At 43.8% G+C, this 26,870-nt stretch overlaps 1 protein-coding gene across 1 annotated transcript in view; it reads right to left on the minus strand.

Moving 5' to 3' along the window:
• Window positions 1-26,870, minus strand: part of BCKDHB (branched chain keto acid dehydrogenase E1 subunit beta) — a 283,203-nt gene that overhangs the window by 134,523 nt on the left and 121,810 nt on the right. The window contains 2 exon segments of the mRNA XM_077487334.1: window positions 8,230-8,340; window positions 17,810-17,907. Coding sequence (XP_077343460.1) covers window positions 8,230-8,340; window positions 17,810-17,907 — 209 coding nt within the window.

Below are 26,870 nucleotides of genomic sequence, written 5' to 3' on the forward strand. Positions count from 1 at the left end.
AACGAAAAATAGGCAGCATAATCTCTCGGACTCTCTGAGGATTAGAGACTACCATTAGGTAAAAAGGCCAGAATGATCTTAAAAACTGAATGGTCTGGAAAGGGAGTGCCTTAACAGAAAGGGTTTCGAGTTTACTCACTTTCCTTGCCGCAGTGATCGCCACAAAAAACACAGTTTTGAGAGTGATCAACCATAACCAGCCAGATTCCAATTGCTGAAAAAGGTTCCTTTGTGGGAACCTGTAAAACTAATGAGTGACCCCGACTGGGAAGGGGGCGACCAAAGGCTTGGTCTTTGCCTACTTAAGGCTCTAGGAACCTTACTATACCAAGGTCTGATGTTAGATGCCCTTCCAGGAATACGCTAAAAGCGAAAACCTGACTCTTCAATGTTTATGGGGCTAAACCTTTATCTGCCCCTGACTGCAGGAACTCTAGAACGGCTACGAGGCTGTGCACATTGAAGGAGTTCTCTGAGCATCAGCTGTTGAACCGTCTCCATACCTTCAAGAAAATGGTCTGAGTTTCTATTTACCTGCAATTCAGAAGAGTGGCTATTAAACAGTCTGAGACCTCTTTGCCCTTCAGCAATTCCTTCTCAGTAGCCAAGCTGCAAGAATCCACCTGGGGACCGCAGACTGGACCCTGGGAGAAGGGACACTCCTAGACCGGGAAAACCCGGGGGGGGGGTTCTACTGACAGGCCCTTCAGAATGGAGAACCACGGCCTCCTGGGCCCAAGAGGTGTGATTAGAAAATAGGTAGTAATCTCCACCTGAAAACTTCCCTGACCCTGCAGGAATCAGAACGGGAGGGGAGAAAGCATAGCACTTAGAGAAACCCTAACTCTGTGCTTTAGTGTGTCTGCTCCCGACCTCCCATCTCCCCTGTTCATGGAACAGGAGATGGCTTCCTTTGCGTTTTCCCTTGAGAAAAAGAGAGGTCTATCCAAGGAATCCCCCAACTCTGGGTGATCCATTCGAAGAACCTCCTGCTTGAGAACCTGGTTGCTCTGAGGAAATCTAATATCAGGATTTGCTCTCCTTCAAGACAGATCACTGAAAAGACAGGATTTTAATATTCGGCCCATCTGAGGATGGCCTTCGCTAGGACCCATAAGGATCCGCTCCAGGAGTCCCCGTCCTGTCGACGCAAGCCACTGCCAAGGGATTGTTTCCACGACTCTTACATGAAGTCTCCAGAGAACTCTGAGAGGTCCTGAGAACCAGATCTACTGTTCTCAACTCCCTCCAATTTGAGGATCTCTTAGATTCCTTCCTGTACCAAACAGGAGTCTAGGTGTGTACCCCAACCTAAGCCGTTCGTATCGGTATCGTAACCACCCTGGATACTGGGAAACTCCATTCTAGGTCTTGTAACAAACGTGCTCCCTTTCCCAAAGGGACCTCTTTACCTGAGTTGGAACCAAAGAGTCCCAAGACCCCTGACTGTGGTCCCAAAGCTTCAAGATGAATAGTTTACAGAGGACGGTAACATGACCCCGTCCACTGAACTGCTAGGAGCGTGGCTGTCAGTAAACTCAACCTGCCTAACTGAGTTTTTGACGGTTGCCCTGGAGAAACAACAGTGCTCTGTCTATCTTCTGGATCTTCTCCAAGGAGGGAAGACCTTTTGTTCTGTTGAGCCCAGCACCTACCCCAGGAAGGTGACCCCCTGGTAAGGAATTTAAGTTGGGTTTCTCTAGGTTCAGAGGCCAACCCAGGCTCACTAACAGGTCTTTTGTTACCTGTTGCTCCCAAATCGACTGCGTCAGAGAAGGTACAAACCGGAGAAGATCTTCAGGACACACGATCACCGAGACTCCCCTGAGACGCAGGAATGCCAGAACATCTACCATCACTTTGGTGAAGATAGGAGGAGGAAAGGGATAGCCCAAAAGGGAAGTGCTTTGAACTGAATGTGTAGCACCCCTACAGAAGTTATCACTGCCAGCCTAAGGAAACGCTGGTGGTTCTCTGCAATGGGAATATGCAGGTATGCATCCATACTATCCATGCCCTGAAACAGTTTTGGTGGAAGAGGTGCCCTCACCCAGTGACCAAAACCAACGATAGCCATCTGTAGGTGACTAAGACACACAGACATTTCAGGTTCAGGATGAGCCTGAACTTTTTTCCCCAAAGGCTTGTGAACCACAAAAATGTGAGAATAGGAGCCCTTTCTATATATCCTGCTGGGACCTATATTACCACTTCCTGTTCCTCTAACTCCTGAAGAGGAAAGAAGGGCACATTTTGGCAGCTCAGTGACAAGGAGTCTCAAAAGAGGAGAGTTCTGAAAACTCCAAACGGTAACCTCTTACGATGATCCCCAACACAAACTGATTGGAGGTGATCATCTCCCACTGGGGGAGGAAGGCCTCTTTTTTACTGCTCCCCATATTTCTTCTTAAGGGGAAAGGCCTTTTTCTTATCAGCCGTGCGATCTAGCCCTGCTTCAAGACCTGGCCCAAACTGCAGTAAACAGTAGCAGTAACAGCAGCCTCCTGTAAAAAGGATTCCAGAGCTTTGCTTTGGACGCCTTGTCCCCCTGCCACCTTGACCCCCTGCCATGTCTTCAGCTTTGAGGCCCTCCAGGCTGAGTTGGTCAGAGCCGAAGATCTTGCATACATTCGCCTGGATTGAATCGAAGCAGCGTATGCCAACACCTTAAGCAGCATGGGAAAGGAGGATAGAAAGTCTCCTCTGCCGTCATTGCTTCATGCATTAATCTGGCTAAGCCGACACTTCATATTATGAGCCACCACTGTGGCCGCTATGGCAGGCTTAGATATTTTCTTAAGAGAAAAAGCCCATGCATCCTTCAGAAGTGAGTCCATCATTTCAAACATAGGGTCTGAAAGCATTCCCATGTCCCTGAGGACAGGTCAGTATGCCTGGACGTCTGAAGAAAGGTAGTCTCTAACCTGGGCCAGACAAGAGCTTCCTCTTCCGCCCAAGAAAAAACCTTTGCTTTAATGCACCAGAAAAGAAAGGTTTTCCTTCGGGACCCCGCCATTCCTGATGGCATCGATCAAGACAGCATGAACCGGGAACACCCGCTTCCCCCAGGTCCTAGTACATCTGATCGTGGGGTGACAATGCCTTCTTCCTAAAGTGGTATGAATAGCTCTCAAGAGCTTATCCACTTCATCCAGGGGGAAGTTTATATCGAGGGGTTCTTTTGGGTTCCCCACCCAAGCCCTCACCTTTATCAGATTCCCTTGGGAGTCTGAGACGGCACTGTCAACTTCTTCCTCAACTTCCTCTCTGGAACCCTCTAGACTCTCCCTTAACCTGCAGGAGGAACATCCATCGGGTTAGGTGGAACACTCTGCTGTGCTGGTGAAAGAGTGCTCTGGAGCTGAGGCCACTGGAACCTTCCCAGAAGCCGCCAGATATGCACCGTGCTCTGCTGCCTGTTTCCTGATGGCGCTCAAACAGGGACCTGAACCCTCTGAGGCCACTGGAACCTTAGGTTAAAGGTCTGACTGAGCTATCCGGTGCTTCAATACACTCTTTACCAAGTGCCTTTGAACCAGGGATTCCCCAAAGAGGCTCTATATGAAGGACGCTCCCTCCTAGAACCAAGGGGAGACTTGCTCATGTCCTTCAGAGACCTAGAGATAAAAGAGCAGCATAAAATTCTAAAAAAAAAGAAACACCAGCACTACTTAAGAGGACCACCGGGAGTGCCCTCCCCTAGGATCAATCTCCATCTGGATCCCAGACGCACTGCCCTTCCCCCCGACCACCTAGGGGGAAAAAACACCAGTGGAGCTACTGGTTGTAAGGTAAGGGAACCCCTCGCCAGGGCTTTTACCTTTGAGTGGCTGGTGCCGTTACTCCTGGAGCTCCCGAAGCCACTGCTTTGGACATTCTCCTGTTGAGGAAGAGTGGTACGAACGTGCCTCCAACAGCTACCTGTGCAACTGTAGAAAGAGAGGCTGCACCAGCCGAACGCTAGGTTCCCCTCCACGTGCCGCGTCCGGAACCGGAAGACGCGGATCCAACGAAGAGGTCCGCCCCCACCGGAATTGACGTCGCCCGCCAACCGGTCCGGCCTCTGGCTCCCAGCCGACTGGATACACAGGGGGGCCTTGGACGTCCTCATTGCAGCGCCCCACTGGGCGAAACGCAGGGATGAACCTCCCCAAAAACTTCCTGCTTTCCCCAAGCGAAGATTGGAGTGCGTATATAGAAAAAGGTCAGTCAAAAGTTTCAGCTTCCCCAGCCGACCGGACTGCCTGTTCCGTTAAAACACCCGCGGGTGAACGGACGGACGACCCTGTAAAACTTCCTGCTTTCCCCAAGCGAAGTTTAGGGTGTATAGACAGTACGAACGCTTCAGCTCCCCGCTGATCCGACTGTCAAGGGCCGACCGATAGACGGTCGGGTAACCGAGTGGGGCCGGGGCTCCGCTCGGATAGCTTCAGTCTCACCAACCGAATTCAGCTAAGGTTCCTTAGCGATGTCTCCCCACCGGAGGAAACACCATAACTGAGGAACGAAGGGAGGAAGAGGCTTAAATCATGAAAATGAAGGCGGTGTTTCCTAAGAGGGGAGGAGCCAGTGTCTCTCAAAGGTGGCTGTCCTGAAAGACGATTGGGGAAAATTCTCCAAATTAATTTTTTTATTTTTTTAAGCACATTAATAATTTTTATTTTGCTGGGGTGGAACTCCACTTTTCCCACTTTAAATACTTTGTTGAAGCACCTTTTGATTATTATTACAGCATTCCGCCTTTTTGGTTATTGTGAGGGCATCTCCGGAGCAAAGCCCTCTTCAGATCACCCCACAGATTTTCAATCTGATTCAGGTCTGGGCTCTAACTGGGCCTTTCCAAAACTTTAATCTTCTTCTGATGAAACCATTCCTTTGTTGATTTGGATGTATGCTTTGGGTCGTGGTCATGCTGAAAGATGAAGTTCCTCTTCATGTTCAGTTTTCTAGCAGAAGCCTGAAGGTTTTGTGCCAATTTTGACTGGTATTTGAAACTGTTCACAATTCCCTCTACCTTGACTAAAGCCCCTGTTCCAGTTGAAGAAAAACATCCCCAAAGCATGATGCTGCCACCACCATGCTTCACTGTGGGTATGATGTTATTTTGGTGATGTGCAATGTTTTTTGTATGTCTTGACTGCCACCAGTCAGTCAAGGCACCTGGTGGATCCAGACTTCTTAAATCGGGATGATGCGCTGCCTGGACTTCAGACCGCTCCCCGCTGAAAACGGGTCACAGGAGTGAAAAACGAGATGCACTCCTGTGACCCATAGGCAAAGCCCAGCCAAAAAAGCTCAGGTTGGACTTCTCCTTTAAGTCATGCAACAGAAAAAAAAAGGTTGGGTCCTGAGGATAGCCCCTAATTCTGTGGCATGACCAAAAAATATGTAATAGCGTCCCACATGCCTCCTGACATTGCATACATGTATCCAAGGTACCTGGGAAATATCTATGAAGGGTTTGGGAGTTCAATACCATTGAGAGAAAATTTTAAAGATGGTTTCCTGTATTTTCGTACAGACTGAGGATTCAAAAATAAAATTTACTTTATTGTTACGCTGTTCTTCAGAAAAAGTTCTGTCCAAGTCCAGCTCCTATTTTTGAAAAAACAGCAGCTGGAAATCCTCCTGAGGAACAGCAAGCAAGGCATACATACATCTTTGAGATTATATGAGAGTGTGGTCCTCTCTCAATACAGTTTTCTTCCAATGGAAGTATATTACGCTTAAAACGCATGATATTTAAAGTGTATAAGAAATGTCTTAGTTGGATTACCCGCCAGAAATACAGTTGGAAGGGACCATTTTCAGATGTCAGCACCTGGAATGTGGGCCATTCTCCTGATACCATAAAATTAGATGCCCGATATACCCCCTGTTCCATCAGAGCTTCAAAGGTTCCCCACCTTAAACCCGGGGCAAATTGTGGATTCCCCAATATGGGGAATAATGGAGATTCTATTGATGAAGGTTTGCCCTTGAAAAAAACCCGGAAACACTGACGCAATGTGGTCCCAATCCGTGGATGTTTCTTGATATAGGGTGAAAGCTCCCCATAACACCAAAGTGCTTTATGTAAGAAAACATTGCTCTATACGTGCTGCAGGCGCACCCATATTTTTAAGTCTCCATGTTTGCACCAATTGATCAAACATCCTAAATGGGCTGCCTGATGATACTCATACATGTCTGGTACGTCCACCATACTGTTTGGGCAGGGTCAACAGGTATCTATTAATCCTCAGTTGTTTATATGCCCAAATAAACTTGGTAAATAGTGCAGGGATCCGCTTAACCACTTCAATACAGGGCACTTTCACCCTCTTCCTGCCCAGGACAATTTTCAGCTTTCAGTGCTGTCGCACTTTAAATGACAATTGTGTGGTCATGCAACACAGCACCCAAACTAAATTTTTATAATTTTCTTCCTACAAATAGAGATTTCCTTTGGTGGTATTTGACCACATCTGGGGTTTTTATTTTTTGCTAAACTAAAAAAAGGCTGAAATAAAATTAAAAAAAAACACGTTTGTTTCGGTTATAAAATTGTTTTCTCCTTCGTCGACGAGCACGATTAGGCGGTACTGATATGTAGAATTTATGGGCACCAATAGGCGGTACTGATATGCAGCACTCATGGGTACGATAGGCAGCACTGACAGGCGGCTGTGATAGGCTCTGACAGGTGGCTGTGATAGCCACTGACGAGTTACTGACAGGTGTTACTGCTGGGCACCGATTGGCACTCTGACAGGAACCTACATCTGTTTCTGATGGGGCACTGACTGGCAGCTGATGGGCACCTTTTTGGCAGCGGTGGTGGGACATCTGATGGGGCTGTGGGGATAATCAACGTGCTGATTATCCCCTCCACCCAACAGGGCAAGCTGCCAGTTGGCTCTCCCTGTCAGTGCAAACCGAGGAGTGCCGTTTACCGACACTGCCTAGTTCACACGCTGATCAGCTGTAATTGGTCACAGCTGATCCTGTGGTAAGGAGCCCCAGTCAGAGGCTCCATACCATGTGCATGCCGGCATGTTATCCTGCTGGAAATCATGACGCCCAGTCAGGATGACAGAACCACTGCGCGGCCGTTATTCTGCTATAGGCCTGGCAGGAAGTGGTTAAAGTACTGTATAGGTATATTAATGGGTAGGGCTTGTAACAGGTACAGAAACTTTGGTAGAGTATTCATTTTAATAATGCTACACCTCCCAAACCAGGAATGGAATCCTTTTGCCATTTCTCCAGAAGTGTCCGCACCTTACATAAAAGTGATGGGAAGTTAAATTCAAATGTGCGTGAAAGGTCTACTGGAATCATAGTTCCCAAATACTTCAGAGCTTGATCCATCCATTTAAATATATAGCTAGATTTTTGATGACTTTATCAAAACTGTTGGGGACAACTATTCCCATGGCACCCGACTTGGAAAAGTTCATTTTAAAGTATGATAAGGATCTAGGTCTATTTTCCTGAAAAAGGTTAGGGAGGGATATCATCAGGTTTGTTAGAGGGAAAAAAAGCATATGATCTGCATAGGTCGAGATCTTATATTGAATTCTATCTACCTTGACTCCCTGAATATCTGGATTTGCCGGAATCTTACAAAGTAAAGGTTAATGCATAGAATGCATTAAGGTGAAAAACAGCAAGGGTTTATAACCCGTTTAATTCTTTATTTACAAAATCATTTAGAAGATAATATGTGTAAGAAAATTCTGTGTGTGAGATATAGAATTCCCATAGATGGGTAAACATCAAAGTAATAGTAACAGAAAGCAAACATGTCTGCAGATAAAGAAAAACATTATGTCTATGTTGCAAACATGGGAGATCTAGTCTCACAATTGAAACCTTAGTGATCCATAGAGGGAAAGGTACCAATTTTGGGGTTTAATAACGCTTTAAGGGCGGGCGATAGATTAAATTGTTAAGCTGAACTAGGAAACAGTGAACACATTCCTGGCTATACAGTCTGGCAGAGATAAGTGAATCAAGAAACTGGCTAAATAAATCCTTTGGCGGGTAACAGTTCACATAGAAATAATTTGAATGTGCGTTTTGCCTAGAGTTCTTCCCTTGTGTGAAACATACAGAACATGGGGATATATTTTCCAGTTTGAACCGCTATCAGAGCATACTTATTTAATACATGATGATAAATCCTTTCAATTCATTTCCAAATACCTGTTTAAGCCAATGTTCCCATGATGTCGTATTGCTTACCTTGCAGACTGTTTCAATATCCCATGGCAGAATAGTTCTTAAGTCAATCACTTCACAGGACAGGCCAAGTTTTTCTTGGGCCATAGATGCAACTTCACGAAGAACATGAACCTAGAAGATAGATATGTAACTTGTCAGCAAAAACAAGCAATTGTCGAATAATAAATGGTTCCCTAATGCCAAAATGTCTTCAACGTAGAAGTAAATGCATTCCAAGAGAGCGGAAGGTAAGTAACTGCCAACTTTTTCCTCTTGTCAGCATTGAACAACATTGACTTGCCCATGTGTGTAAACAAATTACAAACTTAAATCCAAAAGCTAAAAGTAGTGTTAAACTCAAAATAAAGATCACCACCTCATCCAAAGAAAATATTAAAGCTTCTCAAATAAACTAGACAAAATTCCGGCATTCGGAAAGAGTTTTTGACAGTACAAGATAGATGTTTTCACAGACTAGGCACTGTAGCCGGGTGTTCATTTCTGAACAGATTAGGACAGTCAGGAAAGTGTCTACCAAACCAGATTACATGTCCTTTTAAACACAGCTTTTCCGATGATTATTTGTTGCTACGGGAGAGGAGTGGAGAGGAGTGGAGAGGAGTGGAGAGGAGTGGAGAGGAGTGGAGAGGAGGGGAGAGGAGGGGAGAGGAGGGGAGAGGAGGGGAGAGGAGGGGAGAGGAGGGGAGAGGAGGGGAGAGGAGGGGAGAGGAGGGAGGCAGGTCATGTGAGCGCCGCTCTAAAATCAGGTCTAGAACGGCATTTTTTTTTTTTTTAATAAAAAAACAGACATTGGGACTATTAACCAGAGAGGATTATATGAAAATGTAAAAGGAATTTCAGCAGCAGGAGGGGAGGGGTGAACAGTGTCACAAGCAGACAGGCGGGGGGGGGGGGGGGGGGGGTGGACAGAGAAGAGCGGATGCTGGAGGCACGTAAACCGACCACAGTGTTAGGGCTCCGCAGCCATGATAAACTGTGGTCAGTTTACAGGGGGAGGGCAGGACCAGGAGGATCAGCCAGGTATTTCAGGTGATACAGGGGCCAAATTATACAGCACAAGCACAGTGCTGTTATGCATGCATTAAAGAGGAACAGCAGGAACAATGGGGACAGCAAGGTATATTTCTTTTTCAAACTGTGAAATGTAGCAATGGTGTTCTATATACAACATATTGTGTGTCCAAAAGCACAAACGTACAGAGATTTGGGCCAGTACCAAATATTTCTACAGGTATTTATTTTTATTTATTTTTTTGCTTTTTTCACCTCTTTTAGAATTGCTAATTTTGTGTTTGCTGTGATCTTTCCGAGATGTCCAGTCCTATGGAGGGTAAAACATTGTTCTGTTTATCCTCCATCCAGATGCACCAGGTCGGCATACCAGGGCAGACAAGGCCAGTCCGGGGCCACTAGAATGAACAGAATTCCTTCGGCCTTGATCCTGCGCAACATTTGGATTATTTTCAACTGATGAACACAAAAAAACCTATAGAAATGCTTGTGTAAAAGGTGGGTCTAGCCAAATTTTTTATATTTTGGGATTGAATGCGGAAGGAGTAGGAACCCCTGTCATGTGTTAAAGTGTTACTAACCCCACAACAGTAAAATCAGTGTGTATATGCAGCATAGCATGCTTGTTATACTCACTGTGGAATTTAAGGGGTTAATCCTGTATGCACAGATCCTTTTCTCCCTGCACATCTGGGGAATCCCAGCTAACACAGGCAGTGTAGCCGACCTGCACATGTTCAGTTGTGTCTTATGCTGTAGAGAATAATTACTTCTCAGACCTAGCCAGGTCACCATGATCTTGGCATCACACATGTGGGCGTGTATACAGGCTGAAGTGGAAATCTCCTCCTACCTGAATTCTCAGCACTGGAGAAACTGTGCAGTTTATCACTGACCGTAGTATACAGATAAAAAAAAAAAAAAAAAAAAAAAAAAAAAAAAAGGTATATAGTAGCAATATTTTAAATTTAAAAAGATTTAACGCCGTGGGCACTGTAGGAGGGCAGATTAACTATTTTCATATTACTGGGTTTAGTAAAACCAACTGCTAACCAGGACTTTGCTATATCAGTTTTCACTCATTTTCGTTCAAAGGGACAATGGTTTTTACCATACTGGAAGTTAACAAGAATTGCAAAAAAGGGGCAAATGCAGCCCAAAAACAAAACAAAAAAAACACAGGTTCAAAACCTCCCTGCTGTACAAAAAAAACCCATGTTTCATTTTTTTCAGTGTCGCTGTTGAAGATTTTCCCTCATGTCCTGCTTGATGAAACCATTGTCGCATAGAAAAAAAATTAGGATATTTGACTTACCGTAAAATCAGTTTCTCTGAGTTCATTGATAGACACAGCCTTCTTTATTCAGGACGGTAGGGTTATATCGCCCCCTACAGGAGTAGGACACATGGCAGAAAAAAAAGACTTGGCTATGCCCATGGGCAGTTCTAGGTGATATACACCCCACCCCCTGTCTGCTATAGGCCTTCAGTTATATAACAAGCAGTATCCGAAGTATTAATACTGCAGAGAGGGTCGGGTGCCTTGTCCGTCAATGATCTCAAACAGATTTTACGGTAAGACAAAAAATATATTTTCTAATTTGTTCATTGGCAGTCTTTATTCAAAACCATAGGTATGTCCCAAAGCAGTGGCAAACATGAGGGGTGGGGCAGCCAAAAAACAAACAAAAAAAAAACAAAAAAAACACACAACACAGGCTAACTAGACAACCTGGAGATCAGCGAAAATAATTGGGAGCCCAACCTGAACAGTAAGAAAACCCCTTCACGAGGGGAAAAACTCTCTCGACCACAACCTGCAGAACTTTGTGGCCAAAAAGCATCCGCAGATGCCAGCACAGCCACCTTGTAAAATTTTGTGAAAGTGTGCAGGTGGCCACCTTGCAAACTTGCGTTACAGACATCTGATGACGAAAGGCCCAGGAGGCACTCAGCGCCCGAGTCGAGTGTGCCTTCACCGGGAAGGGAGGAACCCAACACTTGATAAAAAAGGCCTGAGTCACAGTCTGCTGATCCATCTAGAAATGGTCGCCGAGGAAGCAGATAGTCCCTTCTTTGGTCCGTCCGTGATCACGAACAGGGAGTCTAACCTTCAAAAAGATGTTGCGGCCTGGGACACAGAAGGCAACACAATGTCTTCATTTAAATGGAAAGCAGACAACCTTTGGAAGGAAAGGAGGACAAGGACGAAGCACCACCTTGTCCCTATGAATCACCAAGTAGGGCGTACGACAGGATAGTGCCGCCAACTCTGACACCCTGCGAGCAGAAGTAATAGCCACCAAGAAGGCCACCTTCTGCGATCGGGAATTTCTGGAAAGTACAAGATTCAAGTCCCACGGTGGCAAGGGAGATCGCACCGGTGGAACCACATGTTGCATGTCATGAATGAAGGTACGCACCAGAGAAGGCAAAGCCAAGAAACGTTGAAAGAAAACAGTTAAGGCCAGCCCTGGCCCTTGACAGTACTCAAGACCAAATTCAACGCCCCTCTGAAAAAAGGTCAAAATCTGAGTCACCAAAAAGGAACGTGGGTGAAGCCCACTGATTCACACCATGAAATGTTTGCTTTCTACCTCTGATATTATACCTTCCTGAAAGTAGACTTCCTAGCTTTGAGCAGCGTTGGAATCACCAACGCAGATAAGCCCCTCTCCTTCAACACCTGGCTTTCAATATCCAGGCTATTAAAGCAGGGTGGAAGGTCAGCCCTTGGCATAGCAGATCCTCCCCTGAGAGGCAGCTGCCAGGGGGCGTCTGACCAGATGCACCAGGTTGGCATACCAGGGCAGACAAGGCCAGTCCGGGGCCACTAGAATGAACAGAATTCCTTCGGCCTCGATCCTGCGCAACAGCCTCAGCAGAAGCTTGAGAGGAAAGGTGCAGATCAGACAATACTGGTGCTGTGGAGTGACCAGAGGGTCTGAGGCATCTGTCGGAGGGCCCCTTGACTCGACCACAAGACTCTGCACCTTCCTGTTGATTTGAGGTGCCAGCAGATCTACTTCTGGAAATCCCCCAGTAGACAGATCTGTTGAAATACCTCCTGGTGGAGGGACCACTGCCCTTGGTCCAATACTTGACGACTGAGGTAATCTGTCTGCCAGTTGTCTACCCCTGGAATGTGAGTGGTGGAGATGGCCGGTGCAAAACGCTCTGCTCATTGTAGAATGCCGGCTACTTTCAGGACTGGCAAACACACTCCTTGTTCCTCCCTGGTGGTCGACATAGGCCACTGCCGTGACATTGTCCGACTGGATCCGTATCGAGAGCCCCTGAAGTCGATCTGTCCAAATGATCCAGACAGAGTCTGATCGCCCAGAGCTCCAATATGTTAATAGCCAGCCTGGATTCCTCCAGCGTCCAGTGACCCTGAGTCAAGCTCAGGCCCAGGACCCCTCCCCACCCGGACAGACCGACATCAGTTGTGACCACCGTCCAGTACACCGGGAGAAAGATTTCCCCTGCCAAAGAGTTGGAGAACTAAGCCACCAGATCAGGGAGCCTTTGGTTCCCTGACTCAGCCAAATCTGACTGAATCTGACTGTCTAGAGACTCGGAAAATTTGTCCCATCTTAAACAAGATCTCCCTTTGCAGGGGTCTCGTATGGAACTGAGCGAACATGAACTCGCACGTAGACACCATCAGGCCCAGTACCCGCATGCAAGGTTGCAGGTAGACCCACCTGCTGGACAGAAGCAAGCGGGCTGCCGCCTGTAATTTCTGGAGTTTATCCAGCAGAAGGACCACTCTGGCCAGAGCGGAATCCAGAGTCAGACCCAGATAAACCAATTTCTGAATTGGAATCAATGCAAACATTTGGTAATTTATCAGCCACCCAAAATCTGCCAGAGTCTGAAGAGTGATCTCCACGTTGCCTCTCAGGGCCGCTGAGGACTGTTTGCAGCAGGTCGTCCAGGTAGCCCAGAACAACAATTCCCCGCTGGTGCTGTGCACAAATGGGAATGTGCATCTTTGATGTCGATGGAGGCCAGAAAGTCCCCCTGATGAAAAAATGCCACGAAGGAGCAAATGGACTCCATTCTGAACTTCTGCACCCACACATAGCAGTTCAGGGCCTTGAGATCCAGAATCGGATGTACCGTAGCCTCTTTTTTGGAGATTGTAAATAGGTTTGAATAAAACCCCTGGAAATGTTCCATCACCAGAACCGGGACAATGCCCCCTTGGAGCAACAGGCCTTGCACCGCATACTGGAGGATTAACAAGCGGTTCGGAGACCGATGCAGATTGGATGGAAAAAATCTGCTCGGGGACTTGATTTTGTGACCAGACACGATCACTTTGTGGACCCACATGTAATTTATCAAAAGAGGTCCCCGGGCCCGGAAACCAGCAAAGACCACCCCCCCCCCCCACCCAGACTGCGGGTGAGGGCGCCTCTTCATGCCAAAGGAGCCTTATCTGGGGGTCTGGAGAAGCCCGCTCTCGGTTTGCCCGACGGGGGGTTTGAAAAACGTTGAGCCTTTGTCATTGGACCCTGAGGGACGAAAACACTGTGTGCCGAGAAGGAAGGGCCACGCTTGTGACTTGGCTCCTTGCCCTTCTTTGACTGTGGAAGAAAAGTACTCTTTGCCCCCATGACACTCTTAATGAGATCAGGAGTGGAAAACACAGGAGTAGGCCCCTGGTTAAAAAGGAGGAGCTTCCGCCTGCCAAAAAACTCTGCCCTGGGCTACACAGTAATGGTCGCCGTTGCCTGAGCCAAAATCCAGCATATAATGGCCGCCGGCCATAGGAAGTCATCAGGCACTAGGGAAAAGGACGCTGGCTATGGAAAACTGGCCACCGGCCATGCTAGTGAGACTACCAAAAACGCAGGAGAACCCTTGTAGCCTCCCAGGAGAGAACGAGAACGAGAGAGAGAACGAGAACGAGAGAGAGAACGAGAACGAGAGAGAGAACGAGAACGAGAGAGAGAACGAGAACGAGAGAGAGAACGAGAACGAGAGAGAGAACGAGAACGAGAGAGAGAACGCGAACGAGAGAGAGAACGCGAACGAGAACGAGAAAGAGAGAACGAGAACGAGAACGAGAACGAGAGAGAACGAGAACGAGAACGAGAACGAGAACGAGAACGAGAGAACGAGAACGAGAGAATGAGAATGAGAACGAGAGAACGAGAACGAGAGAGAGAATGAGAATGAGAACGAGAGAACGAGAACGAGAGAGAGAATGAGAAAGCGAACGAGAGAGAGAGAGCGAACGAGAGAGAGAGAGCGAACGAGAACGAGAGCGAACGAGAACGAGAGAGAACGAGAACGAGAGAGAACGAGAACGAGAGAGAACGAGAACGAGAGAGAACGAGAGAGAACGAGAACGAGAGAGAACGAGAACGAGAGAGAACGAGAACGAGAGAGAACGAGAACGAGAGAGAACGAGAGAGAGAGAACGAGAGAGAGAGAACGAGAGAGAGAGAACGAGAGAGAGAGAACGAGAGAGAGAGAACGAGAGAGAGAGAACGAGAGAGAGAGAACGAGAGAGAGAGGGAGAGAGAAAGAGGATCCAGGCACCAGACTCAGTGCCTACCCTGCCCAGTAAGCACAGCACCTACCCTGTCCCCCAGGAGCCACCACAGGCACACTACCTCATATGGAGAGGGAGGGGAAAGGGGGGTTATCAAGGGACCTCCAGGGCCAGGACAAGAGGGAGCAGGGACAGAGGGGACCTGCAGGACCGACCCGGGGAGGGGCCGCGTCCACCACAAAAAAAACCCCAAGAAGCTGAGACCCGGCCGTAAGCGACCTCGCAAGCTGTTTAACTCGCAGGGCCAGCCCTCGTCCAGTGGGGCTGTCGCGGCCGACCTAGTGCGTAGCTGTGTTCTGCACACACTCGCTGGCCAGACTGGGGTGACCACTGGATCGAATGTCCAGCCCGTCGCCCAGACCGGCAGTTGATTGTAGATCTCACCAGAAAAATCCAGGAAAATAACATTAAACTAAAAAAAAAAATTGCCAGGACAAGAGATACCAGCAGGGAACTAGGTCCTTACTCCTGACTAGGCAGTACAAAAAAACAAAACAAAACCTGAAGGTCTATAGCAGAGAGCGGGGTATATATCACGTAGGAATGTGTCCTATTCCTGTAGGAGGTGATATAACCATATAGTTCTGAATAAAGGCGGCTGTGTGTCAATGAATGAATGAGAAAGGAAGAATTCTGACGGCCGATAGCAGTACATGACTAAAAAAGTTCATTGACAAATTTTTACCTCTGGTCAGTCTTCCTACAAATTTCTAATATAAAGTAACAGAGACCATCAACAGTCTTGAATTGACAAATATTTCTGCTGCTCTATGATTCAGATGCATAGATCTAAAGAGGACCTTCACTCTCTCCACCCACTACCTGTCATTTTATTTCAATCCCCTTCTCTCAAAATCGAACATTAATTTATATTTTTTGTCATTTTTGGGGACCCCCTCCCCACTTGCTGGATTATGATCTATGTAAAAACGATTTACTCAGTTGCCTGCAGCTTCCTGGGATAATCACGTCACACATTCCAGGAGGGCTCAGGGTATACAGTATAGAGAGCCTGCCATTTGTTTCTTGTTCTTGTAGCTATGCCCATCATTAGAAGGCCAGCAGCAAAACCCATAGCAAAACGTTCATTTGCTGGGTGCAAAAGTGTGTTTTCTAGTGGATTCTGGAATGCCACAGCAGTAGTTTTACAACTGAAAAGTATGTCGAGCATGAGTTCGGTAAATTTGAACGCATTTGGGCCAATAAATCAAGGTTCAGGAGCTACTTTAACAAATTGTTTTTGAAGGGCGCTTTAAATTCTCATAAATGTAAAATCTGTGTTTACACAAAATGGAAAATTTGAAAGCTGAAAAGCTCTCATGAATTAGAAGAGAAGGAATAGAAGAGTTTATAATGCGTTGGTTATCGACTACTGCAGAAAGTTTGTAATTTAAGCGATACCCTTTATCAGATAATTTGAACTATTAAAAGTGGTTTTAAAATATTAAGGCAGAGCTTTTCTGTTTTCAAAATATCAATTTCATGCAAAAAATACAGGTTTCACTCTTATATGAAAATTAACGAGGTTAAAATATAAAAATTTGGTACCAGTATTATAGTTGCCTATGCAGTTCTTGTATATAGTCACTGGCATTCATTAGGACTATAGTACCCCCTTTGTCTACGGGTTTTATGATAATTGCATTGATAAAGTGACAAGAAATGGCGCCAAACTATCAATGTATAAATGAGTGAAGCGCCCCCTTTAAAAGTGAAATAACACTCAAGTGGATAAGGCTATGTAAAAAGGGTGTGACACTACCTCCAAAAAAAAAAAAAAATCTAAAAGATACATATAATGCTCTACTAAAATCAAAATTAGAAATCTAATACCGCTGATTATATATAGAATATAACTAAAATATGATTAACAATTTAGCTTCAAAGGAATAATATAAAATCAAAAACTGTGATAAAACGTGAGAGTCCAAAAATATTGCGAGAGATGCCGTTCTAAAAGGTGATAAGAGTGCCAAATGACCCTAAAACATACGTGGGGGGGGGTCACACTCACCAGCAATTTATGTAAAAAAAAAAAAAACTCAAGGTTGGTAGAGCAGCGATACAGGTTATAATTCCTTATTCTTTGTTCAACTTCAAGCAATCATGCTCAAGGAAAAACATAAGAGACACAACAAAGGAACAAGCATACAGTAGCAAAGCTTAATAGCAGGAGCTGATGCAGGTTAGAGAAACAATGCCCACTCACATTTGAAAGTGCTTTGTGCTAGCACCAACTTCAACAACTTTAGGGTACCTCTGTACCCCGTCAAGACGGCAACATTGTGTTCCAAAGCAAGAGGAAGTAGAAACCAGCAGGCATGGAAGTGACATCAGTGAGGGATGAGCAAACAGCTTCTATGCTTTTTGTGTGATACATGTCATTAGGCAGCATGTGAACACCCCATGAATGTTTAAGGGTGATTTGACACTCTTATCGCCTCCAGAACTGCATCTCTCAATATTTTATTGGCGGTTTGATCCCATTTGGCTGCTTTTACATCTCTGAACTGAGGTATTCAACTTAAAGTCCAAGTCTTTTCTTCTCTTGTTTTCTATTAAACCTGAGCATTTTTTTAATTTTTTTTTGTTGCTAATCAGAGTTCTCTTTTGTTAAAAGATTTTTAATGTCAATCGTGTCATTCTCCAGCAGTTGGGCTGTGTCCTGTTGGGGGATGGGTCAAACCAATCACCATCAAATAAACACACACACATATATATATATATATATATATATATATATATATATATATATATATATATATATATATATATATATATATATATATATATATATTCACAAACAGCAGCTAAACATGCTCATCAAAGAAGAGGCATTCTAAAAACTGGCTGTACTTATTTTTGGAATGAATGCTTATACCTTTTTATTAGTGAACTTCCAACCTAATGAACACCTACTTTGTAAAATATTTGAGAAATTATATATATATATATATATATATTTTAGTAACACACACACACAAAAAATGTGATACTAACCTGAGTACCCCAAGCGAGAAGAGTGACATCACTTCCTTCTTGTATTACCTCAGCTTGAGACAAAGGTAAGTAGAATGGTTCCACAGGCACTTGTTCAACTAGAATATAATGGAATTTTTTTTTATGATTAGTGCATACTAGTAGAAAATACACAGTATTTCTTACTGAACCAGATGAAGAAAGAAAAAAGAAAAATACAATGTCTATATTGTGAAAAACCTTTTAAACGGTTAATATAACACTGTTGCCTTCCGCCTCTGCCATAAATATGCTGCATGTTGTTTGTAAAATAGCTCAGTGTAAGTACCTTTTTTTTATTTTTTTATTAGGCTCGGTTCACACAGGGGGCGACACGACTTGCCGCGCCGCGACCTGCCGCGACCTCAGCAGCGACTTGCAAATGACTTCTGTATAGAAGTCAATGCAAGTCGCCCGAGGTCGCCCAAAAGTAGTACAGGAACCTTTTTTCTAAGTCGGAGCGACTCGAGTCGCTCCTCTTAGAACGATTCCATAGTACAGAACGGGGGCGACTTGTCAGGTCGCGGCACGGCAAGTCGTGTCGCCTCGTGTCGCCCCCTGTGTGAACCGAGCCTAAATCTACCTCACCGCAGTCACATGACCACTTTTACCCAGGTAAACATTTAAACCCAAGTTATATTAACCTTTACTTCCACTTTAAATCATCTTCTGATTCCTACCAAGTTTGCAATTCTGACTGTGCCTATTGATTCTGCACCAATATTTTCTGCCTGTTGCTGATCCTGGTCTATTTTGGCTCATCCAGCTACTTCTATATTCTCCAGAGATGATCCGATTTTGACATAGCCTTTGCTCAGACCACAATTCTGCTAAGCCATGTGCCAATGCCCCAAGCATCCACTGTCACCACTCCCAGGGTTTCCTGGACTGGGTGTGCAAGAGGCTACCCTCATCTCAATCTCTACCAGCTGCATATTTGGTTTGCTCCTGTAAGTTTTAAGTTAACCTGTCCCATATAAGGGATTTGGTTAATTTATATAAATTTTTCCATTGCGGCGTAATAATACAATGGAAGCGCAGTTGGTTTGGTCTTTTTTCAAATCTCATTTACTTTTAGCCTTTCTTATGTTAAGAAGCAGCTAGACATGTCTGTCAGGCAGGTACCAAGAGTTACTCAACACTAAAGCATTCAGAAAGCACCAACTATAAGGCTATTATTAATTCAGACTGATTTTGGCAATAATATGCTTGTGTAATTGGAGATTAATGCACGTTCAAATTTTTTAAATAATGGTTTCTTTTTAATAAAATTATTTTGTTTTCCTGGTAAAAATATGCAACTAAACCAGTCCTTAAAATTGGCCTTTTAATTTAAGCCCGGGTTCACACATGTGCGTTGTGAATTGAAGCTCCGGTTTCACTGCGAAGATAAAAATCAGTTGTTCAGAGGTTCCTCGCGTTTTAGCTGCGGATCAGTGAGCAGGGAGGGGGAGGTGTAGTGAGGAGAAGGAGAGAATTCATGTTCAGAACGGAATGCATCTGCGAAACAGATGCGTTTCCATAGAAGATAATGGGTTGTAATGCAATGCCCAGAAAACGCACAAGTTTTTTGTGCAATGCGCAGTGCGAATGCAACGCACATATGTGAACCAGATGCATTCAAATGAATGTATTTTAAAATGTCCTGTGAATTGGATGCGGTGTAAGCTGCATCTAATTCGCATAGGTGTGAACGGGGGCAAAAGGAGCTAGTTCTTTTAATTTGCACAGCTTTTGAGATTACGTTTTGAACTAATATGCGGAAATTAAAACCTTTTTGGTGTATTAAAAAAACTAGGGGTCATGACACCATTTAGACAGTTGAATGGAAATAAACATATAGTTGCGTGCACAAGTTTACATAACCTGGCAGAATTTATGAATTCTTGGAAATTTTTCAGAGAATATGAATAACAAAAGAAATTTCACTCATGGTCAGTGTTTGGCTGTAGCCATTTATTAGCAATCAACTGTGTTTACTCTTTTTAAATCATAATGGCAACAGAAACTACCCAAATGACCCTGAGCAAAAGTTTACATACCCCCGTAATACCGTATATTGCCCCCCTTTAACATCAATGACAGCTTGAAGTTTTTTGTGGCATTTGTAGATGAGGCTCTTTACCTTCTCAGATGGTAAAGCTGCCCATTCCTCTTGGCAAAAAGCCTCCAGTTCCCATAAATTATTGGGCTGTCTTGCATGAAAATTTGAGATCTCCCCAGAGTGGCTTAAGGATATTGAGGTCAGGAGACTGAGACGGCCACTCTAGAACCATCACTTTGTTCTGCTGTAGCCAATGACAGGTCGACTTGGCCTTGTGTTTTGGATCATTGTCATGTTGGAATGTCCAAGTACGTCCCATGTCCTGGCTGATGAATGCAAATGTTCCTCTGTCATTTTTTTCTTATAACATAGTACATTTATCTTGCCAACAATTTTGACCAAATTTCCTGTGCCTTTGTAGCTCACACATCCCCAAAACATCAGCGATCCACCTCCATATTTCACAGTAGGAATGGTGACCCTTTCATCATAGGCCTAGTTGATGCCTCTCCAAATGTAGAGTTTATGGTTGTGGCCAAAAAGCTCAATTTTGGTCTCATCACTCCAAATGACTTTGTGCCAGAAGGTTTGAGGCTTGTCTATGTGCTGTTTTCCATATTGTAAGTGGGATACTTTGAGGCATCTGCATAGTAATGGTTTTCTTCTGGCGGATCAACGATGCAGCCCGTCCTTCTTCAAGTGCCTCCTTATTGCGCATCTTGAAACAGTCACATCACATGTTTTCAGAGAGTCATGCATGCCACCTGAAGTTATTTCTAGGTTTTTCTTTGCATCCTGAAAAATTTTCCTGGCAGTTGTGGCTGAAATTTTAGTTGGTCTATCTCACCATGGTTTGGTTTCAACAGAACCCCTCATTTTCCACTTCTTAATTAGAGTTTGAACAATGCTGATTGGCATTCTCAATTCCTTGGATATCTTTTTATATCCCTTTCCTGGTTTATACAATTCAACTACCTTTTCCCGCAGATCCTTTAACAATTCTTTTGCTTTCCCCATGACTCAGAATCCAGAAACATCAGTGCAGCACTGGATGAAAGATGTAAGGGTCTGTCAGGAGTCCAGAAACTCACAGAGCTTTTATACACACACACACACACACACACTAATTACAAGCAAACAGATCACAGGTGAGGATGGTTACCTTTAATAGCCATTCAAACCCCTTTGTGTGTCAACTTGTGTGCATGTTAGTGGGCCAAAATTACCAGGGTATGTAAACTTTTGATCAGGGTTATTTGGGTAGTCTGTTGCCATTATGATTTAAAAAGAGTAAGCAGAGTTGATTGATAATATATGGCTTCAGCCAAACATTAACCGCGAGTGAAAGAAAAGTTTGTTATTCATATTCTCAGAAAAATGGCCAAGAAATCAAATTCTGCCAGGGTATGTAAACTTATGAGCACAACTGTACAATATGAACAATTCATATTTCTAACATTACACACTACCATCAGTATAAAAGCAGCAAGTAACCATGGTAGCAGCTTCTTATGGACGTTTGTGCTAGTTATTTAGAGTAGGACACAAACGCACAATATCCTGAAATAAAATGGACTTGAACCTTCCCTTTAGTTACATGTGAATATACACAAGTCTGGAAAGAAACAAACAATTTGTTAAATTAAAAAACAAACAAGTTTAGTCTTCAGGGGCCCCCCACCTTCATTCTTACCATAGTAACCACTGATGCAAATCTTTATTCATTCCCACCTCACTGGCTACATGTCACATGTGAATACAATAAACTATAAAGAAAAGGTCAAAAGACATCACACACAGCTCTCCATTACACGTCAGAGCCGCAGAATGTCAAGGTGACTCATCACTCCATGTGATGCTTTATCATTACATCCGTATTGACAACAAGCAATACAAACCTGAGCTGCTTTTATATTGTAGAGGATCATGAGAAGATTATCATTATAAGAAAAAAAAAAAAAGGAATGTGACTAATCCAGCTACGTTAACACTTCAGCAAAGACAACTGAAGTAGCTTTACATGAACCATATTTGACGTTAAAAAATAAAAATAAATAAATACGGTTAAGATCAGCTTCACATTTACACCAGTTTTCTTGGGGACAGGTTCTGTAAGTCACGTCCAATAGGGTTGCGCGATAGAGCTTAATGCAGAGCCGTGGCCATCCAGAAATTCCATGTAATGCAGTTGGACAGCACAGTCACTGGCACAGAATATGGTACACAAATAGTAGTAAAAACAGGTTTTTAGTGGTGCTTGGAAGGATTAGAACCTTTTGTCAGCCGTTATTGTCTGCTTGCAATGGTTTGCTTCCTTCTCTTTCCCAGTAATGGTACCCACCAGGATAGGAAGTTAGGGGGGAATAACCAATTGGAGCACAGACCAAATACAACAATGGTTCTAACCCTTTGCCAATTTATCCAAAAGTAGAAAGAAATGTCCAGAGTTTTGGTATGATGTAATGATGGTTGATTAAATATACAATTCTAAACCCAAAACAAATGTCACCATAGCCTCTTTTAGAAGGAGAGAGAAACAACTAGTGTTTTAATTATTACGCAAGATCTGGAATAATAATTGCTCTAGAGCAGTGATGGCGAACCTCGGCACCCCTGATGTTTTGGAACTACATTTCCCATGATGCTCAAGGACTCTGCAGTGTGGTGGAGCATCATGGGAAATTTAGTTCCAAAACATCTGGAGTGCCAAGGTTCGCCATCACTGCTCTAGAGAGTCCAAATTTAAACTATGGTCATACGGGTACTTATCACCAATTAGAATGGGGAAAAAAAACGAAAACTGCTATGAGGAGTTGAGGATATGGGCCTGCTCTGCGCTCTTGATTAAATTAGGCCATTCACAGTAGCAAGAAAGCACTTCTTCTATCAAGCCATATTTTCTGGAATTTGGCCCAAATTTGGATTTCTCATTCTTTAAATTGAGAATTCTAGCCAAAGCTCTTTTGGTTATACTTCTATGCACCTAGTTCCACACGCCTATAATTTACTGTATATTCAGCCGACAGTGGGCTAAAAGACCACTGAGCCAGCCAGCTCAGCCTCTCAACATGCCAGTGAAAGATTGAGCCAGCCGCTCCTACCCCCTTCACAGTCTGGCACTCCAGTGAGTGCTGGAGAGAGAGCAGAGAACTGAGTGATCAGTGGTCTTTGATTGTTCAGTTCTTGGTGCAGAGCCAGCAAGAGCCGTAGCACTGAATTAATGCTGCAGCCATCTAGGGGAGTATGGCGTTTTTTTTGCATTCCCATACATCTCTTAACGGGAAATCTATTTTCTATTGTGATCATCATATGGGTTTATGAGATTTGCAAATTATTGCATTATGTTTTAATGTAGGCATCCCAACTTCTTTTTGGAATTGAAGTTATACATAAACCTGGGCAGTCCAAACTGAGCAGGATTAAAAATGCATTAGCAGCAGTAACCACATGTCAAAATGAATACAGATGCAGCAATACAGGCAGCTTAAAAGACAATGTTCCCCTTTCTGCAAAAATAAAGGCACATATTTTTGAAAGGAAAAATGTGTATTTTTTTTCAGTCACAGTAGCACACGGGCTACTGCAGACATATCCACTAGCTTTCTTGCCCATACCCATTTACGGGCTGTTAGAAAGCCGGAAGACATGGCAGTGGACTACAAGGGTGCATGTACCCTTGGAGTTCTGTGAGAACTGTAAGCCACCTGCTTCCTGTGAATGGGTCAGTTGTGCAGGCTGAGCCCCACATACCCATTCCACTTTCAAAATGTGTCAGCCCACTGTCACAGGAAGGGTGGGATCAGGGGATGCAGGGATTCCCATGCATTTCCTGAATTAAGGTTAAAAAAAAAAAAAAAAAAAAAAAAAAAAAAAAAAACGTATCACTTGCTGTGCCCCTACTCCTCAAAACTTCCAGAGTCCACTCTCAAACCAGCATTTTGCTTGTCTGCATCTCTTCTGTCCCCTTGTCCGAGTCTCACAGGAAACTCAAGCAGCAGCAGAAGCCGTTGGCTCCTACTGCTTTCAGTCAAATCCTGCGACGGTGGGGGGGTGAGTCGCTGTGTGTGTCTAGGAATGCTCAGGAGCGTGCCCACATATTTGCCCCAAAGCTGCCATCTTTACCTCTGTTTAATCTACAACTGCCATGATGCTGCATATGTGATCCGTTATGACACCATCCATTGGATGGTTTGACAGTTTTGTTGAGAGCACAAGCAATGGTAGTGATACATTTCCGGCACGTGTCGGAAATGAAACGGTTTTATGGATGGGTTTACTTCCGCTTTAATTTTTGGCGGTAATTTTTACTTGTGAGTTTTTTTATTTTATTGTCCCAGCTTCAAGGCAAGAAAAGTTAAATCAGCATGCCCAGTTAAAGAACACTTTTCTTTTCGATAGGCGTGAAGGTAAATCATTACCCTTTTGAGGAACTCTGCTACCACTGCTTCCCAACATTTCTGGGTGGGTTTGACATTGTGTCCCTCACTGGCTGCTATGGTTCCTCTTTCTATCAATTACATTATTACAATACAGTGGAAGCATCAAAAGCAGTGTTGTACAGAGCTCTAAGACTCGCTACCCACTTTTTAACAAAGCAGCAGTGGTCACTTTTAGCCCTTAGCTTCTCCATCATCACATTATATTAATACAGTAACTACAGTACAAGTACTATTTAATACTTATAAAAGACAATATATATTAGTAAATATTCAATGATCCCCTGACACTGGCAGAAACTGCATAAACTCATTTGTTTTGCATCAACCCACAATAGATGGCTTTCTAAAAAACAAATTTTCAATTTAAAATTACACATTCTCTCTCGGGAGTTGCTAAATACCATTTTAACATATTGATTGAAGAGTATAGATGACAGTACTACCCATAAATTACTTCCAACAATTTTTCATTAGAACTAATGACAGTGACCTTCCATACTTATTCCAGATAAAGAGCTTGCACGACTTGTTTAAAAGCAATGTAATAAAATGAAGGCTGTGTTGCAGCAAATGAAGTTTACATGTACTAAATATTAATTATGAAGCAATGACGCAGAAAGCGACTGATTACATTGCCATTTTGTGCTTGGTGGTGAATGCATCAATTTTCTGTTAGAGATAGGAGCTTTTGTCAAAGAGCTTTGCATGAAATTACATTGTTCCCAAGAAATAAACATTGGTAATATAATATAGAGATACTCTGGCTCCATGATTCTCCACCCTGCGATATCACCTTTCCTGACTCTGACATACCTGTTTTCTTTACTCTGGCCCAGTTTCTGAACTCAAAATGTCAGGCATTCACATAGCATAGGGCACCAATGACCAAGGAACTTCAATATGAAACAGAAGTGAACATAGCAAAGCTTTTATCTCAGTTGGGCAGAAAGTGGAAGCCTGACACTGGGACAAGGATCTGGAAGTTAAACACTGCCATAGGAGGAGCACAGTGCCAGATTATAGATAGACATGGAGTAATATTATTACCAACATATTTATTTCAGGCACAATGTAATTTTTTGCTAAACCTAAAAGAAAAACTACCATATAATGAACAGCCATTTATAACCCGTATCTTGTTGCACACCAAAACAGTTACTGGATACTATGGGCTTTTTTTAGACGGACGACAGTAAAACAGGCAGAGCTGTGGTTTTGCCCACCCATCTGAATTGTAACAATACAGCCAGACAGGGCTGTACACATGCCACAATGCTTTTCTTTGCAGCATTTTTTTATTTTTATTTTTAAACCCAAGGTGCAGAGTATGGTAGGCAACACCGCCTGTCAAACTCGCCCATTAAATTGGTTGTAAAGGCTAAAAGTAACAGGGGTCATTGGATCCATCTGGTGTCAAACTCTGATATGGGAGAGGGGAGGTGAAGCCGAGTCGAACTGTCTGGGTTAAATGACGTGGACAGAGTACCGTGGAAGCGAACCCCCCCAATGAGAGCCCCGTCGAAAGCGGCTTTCTACGAGAGCACTCGCCGGAGACGAGGAGTCAGAAGGGCTATTTTTAGTACTCAAATTTATTTATTTATTTACCATGCTAATGTGCTAGAACCTTCAGTGGAACAAAAAAAAAAAAAGCAGAGTATACCAAGGAGACCAGTGTGGTAAACATCTATGGTAGAGACTGCCATCCAGGATTCAGTTCAAGACCACTTTTGGCTGTCCTCTAACTTTTGAAAATAGTTTGTGGATGTCTTTGCTGGTCCTCACATTTAAAAATACCGATCTTTAAAAAGCTGCTGTATTATAATTGACTCAAACAAGAAAACCCTCAGAAGCAACATTGTTTCCGGAGGTTTTGAACAGAATTTAATATTTAGAGTTTTGTTTTAAACTCTTGGTTGGTCTCAACACCAGTTGCTCATCTATAAAAGGCTAAAATCCGTAAGGGCTCATAAGTATACATATACTATACATATACTAGCTTTGGTCTCTGACCAGCAATCTGTGCTCAGATCACTCTTCAGACAGCATTTGACAGGTGATGAGGAGGTGTTGCATTGCCTCTTCACAACCTGCTTTAACCCCTTGATTCCTGCATTAGCACTCTGCAACCACATGCACTCCATGAGGTTGTAGGTAACTTGCAGAACAGCACATTAAAATGAATAGATCACATTCCACGGGCACTACATCTACTGAAAGTGACAGGGGTAGCACCTGGGCACCAGGCTGATTCCCTGTAACAAAGGGGGTAATTAAGGAACTATGTTTAAGTTGTATAAATGATGAGTCATTTGTACCATGTTCAAAAGATATGAATATAGTAAACATGGGTCATCATTTAAAGACTTAGAAGATTAGCAGCTTGTAATCCTCTATAATTTTTTAGCATTATCTCAGTTTTCTGTCAAAACGAGACAGCAATATCAAAAGAGCCATCACAAAACAATAGATTATTATATCACCTTCAGCAATGCTCATCATGCATTGCCTCCAAGAGATGTCAAAATAAAAAAAATGCTCAAATCGTTGTTTGATATGGAAA

The sequence above is a fragment of the Lithobates pipiens genome, unplaced genomic scaffold, assembly GCF_037356315.1.
Source record: "Lithobates pipiens isolate NorthernLeopardFrog02 unplaced genomic scaffold, aLitPip1_a1.2 Scaffold_18, whole genome shotgun sequence".
NCBI lineage: Eukaryota > Metazoa > Chordata > Amphibia > Anura > Ranidae > Lithobates > Lithobates pipiens.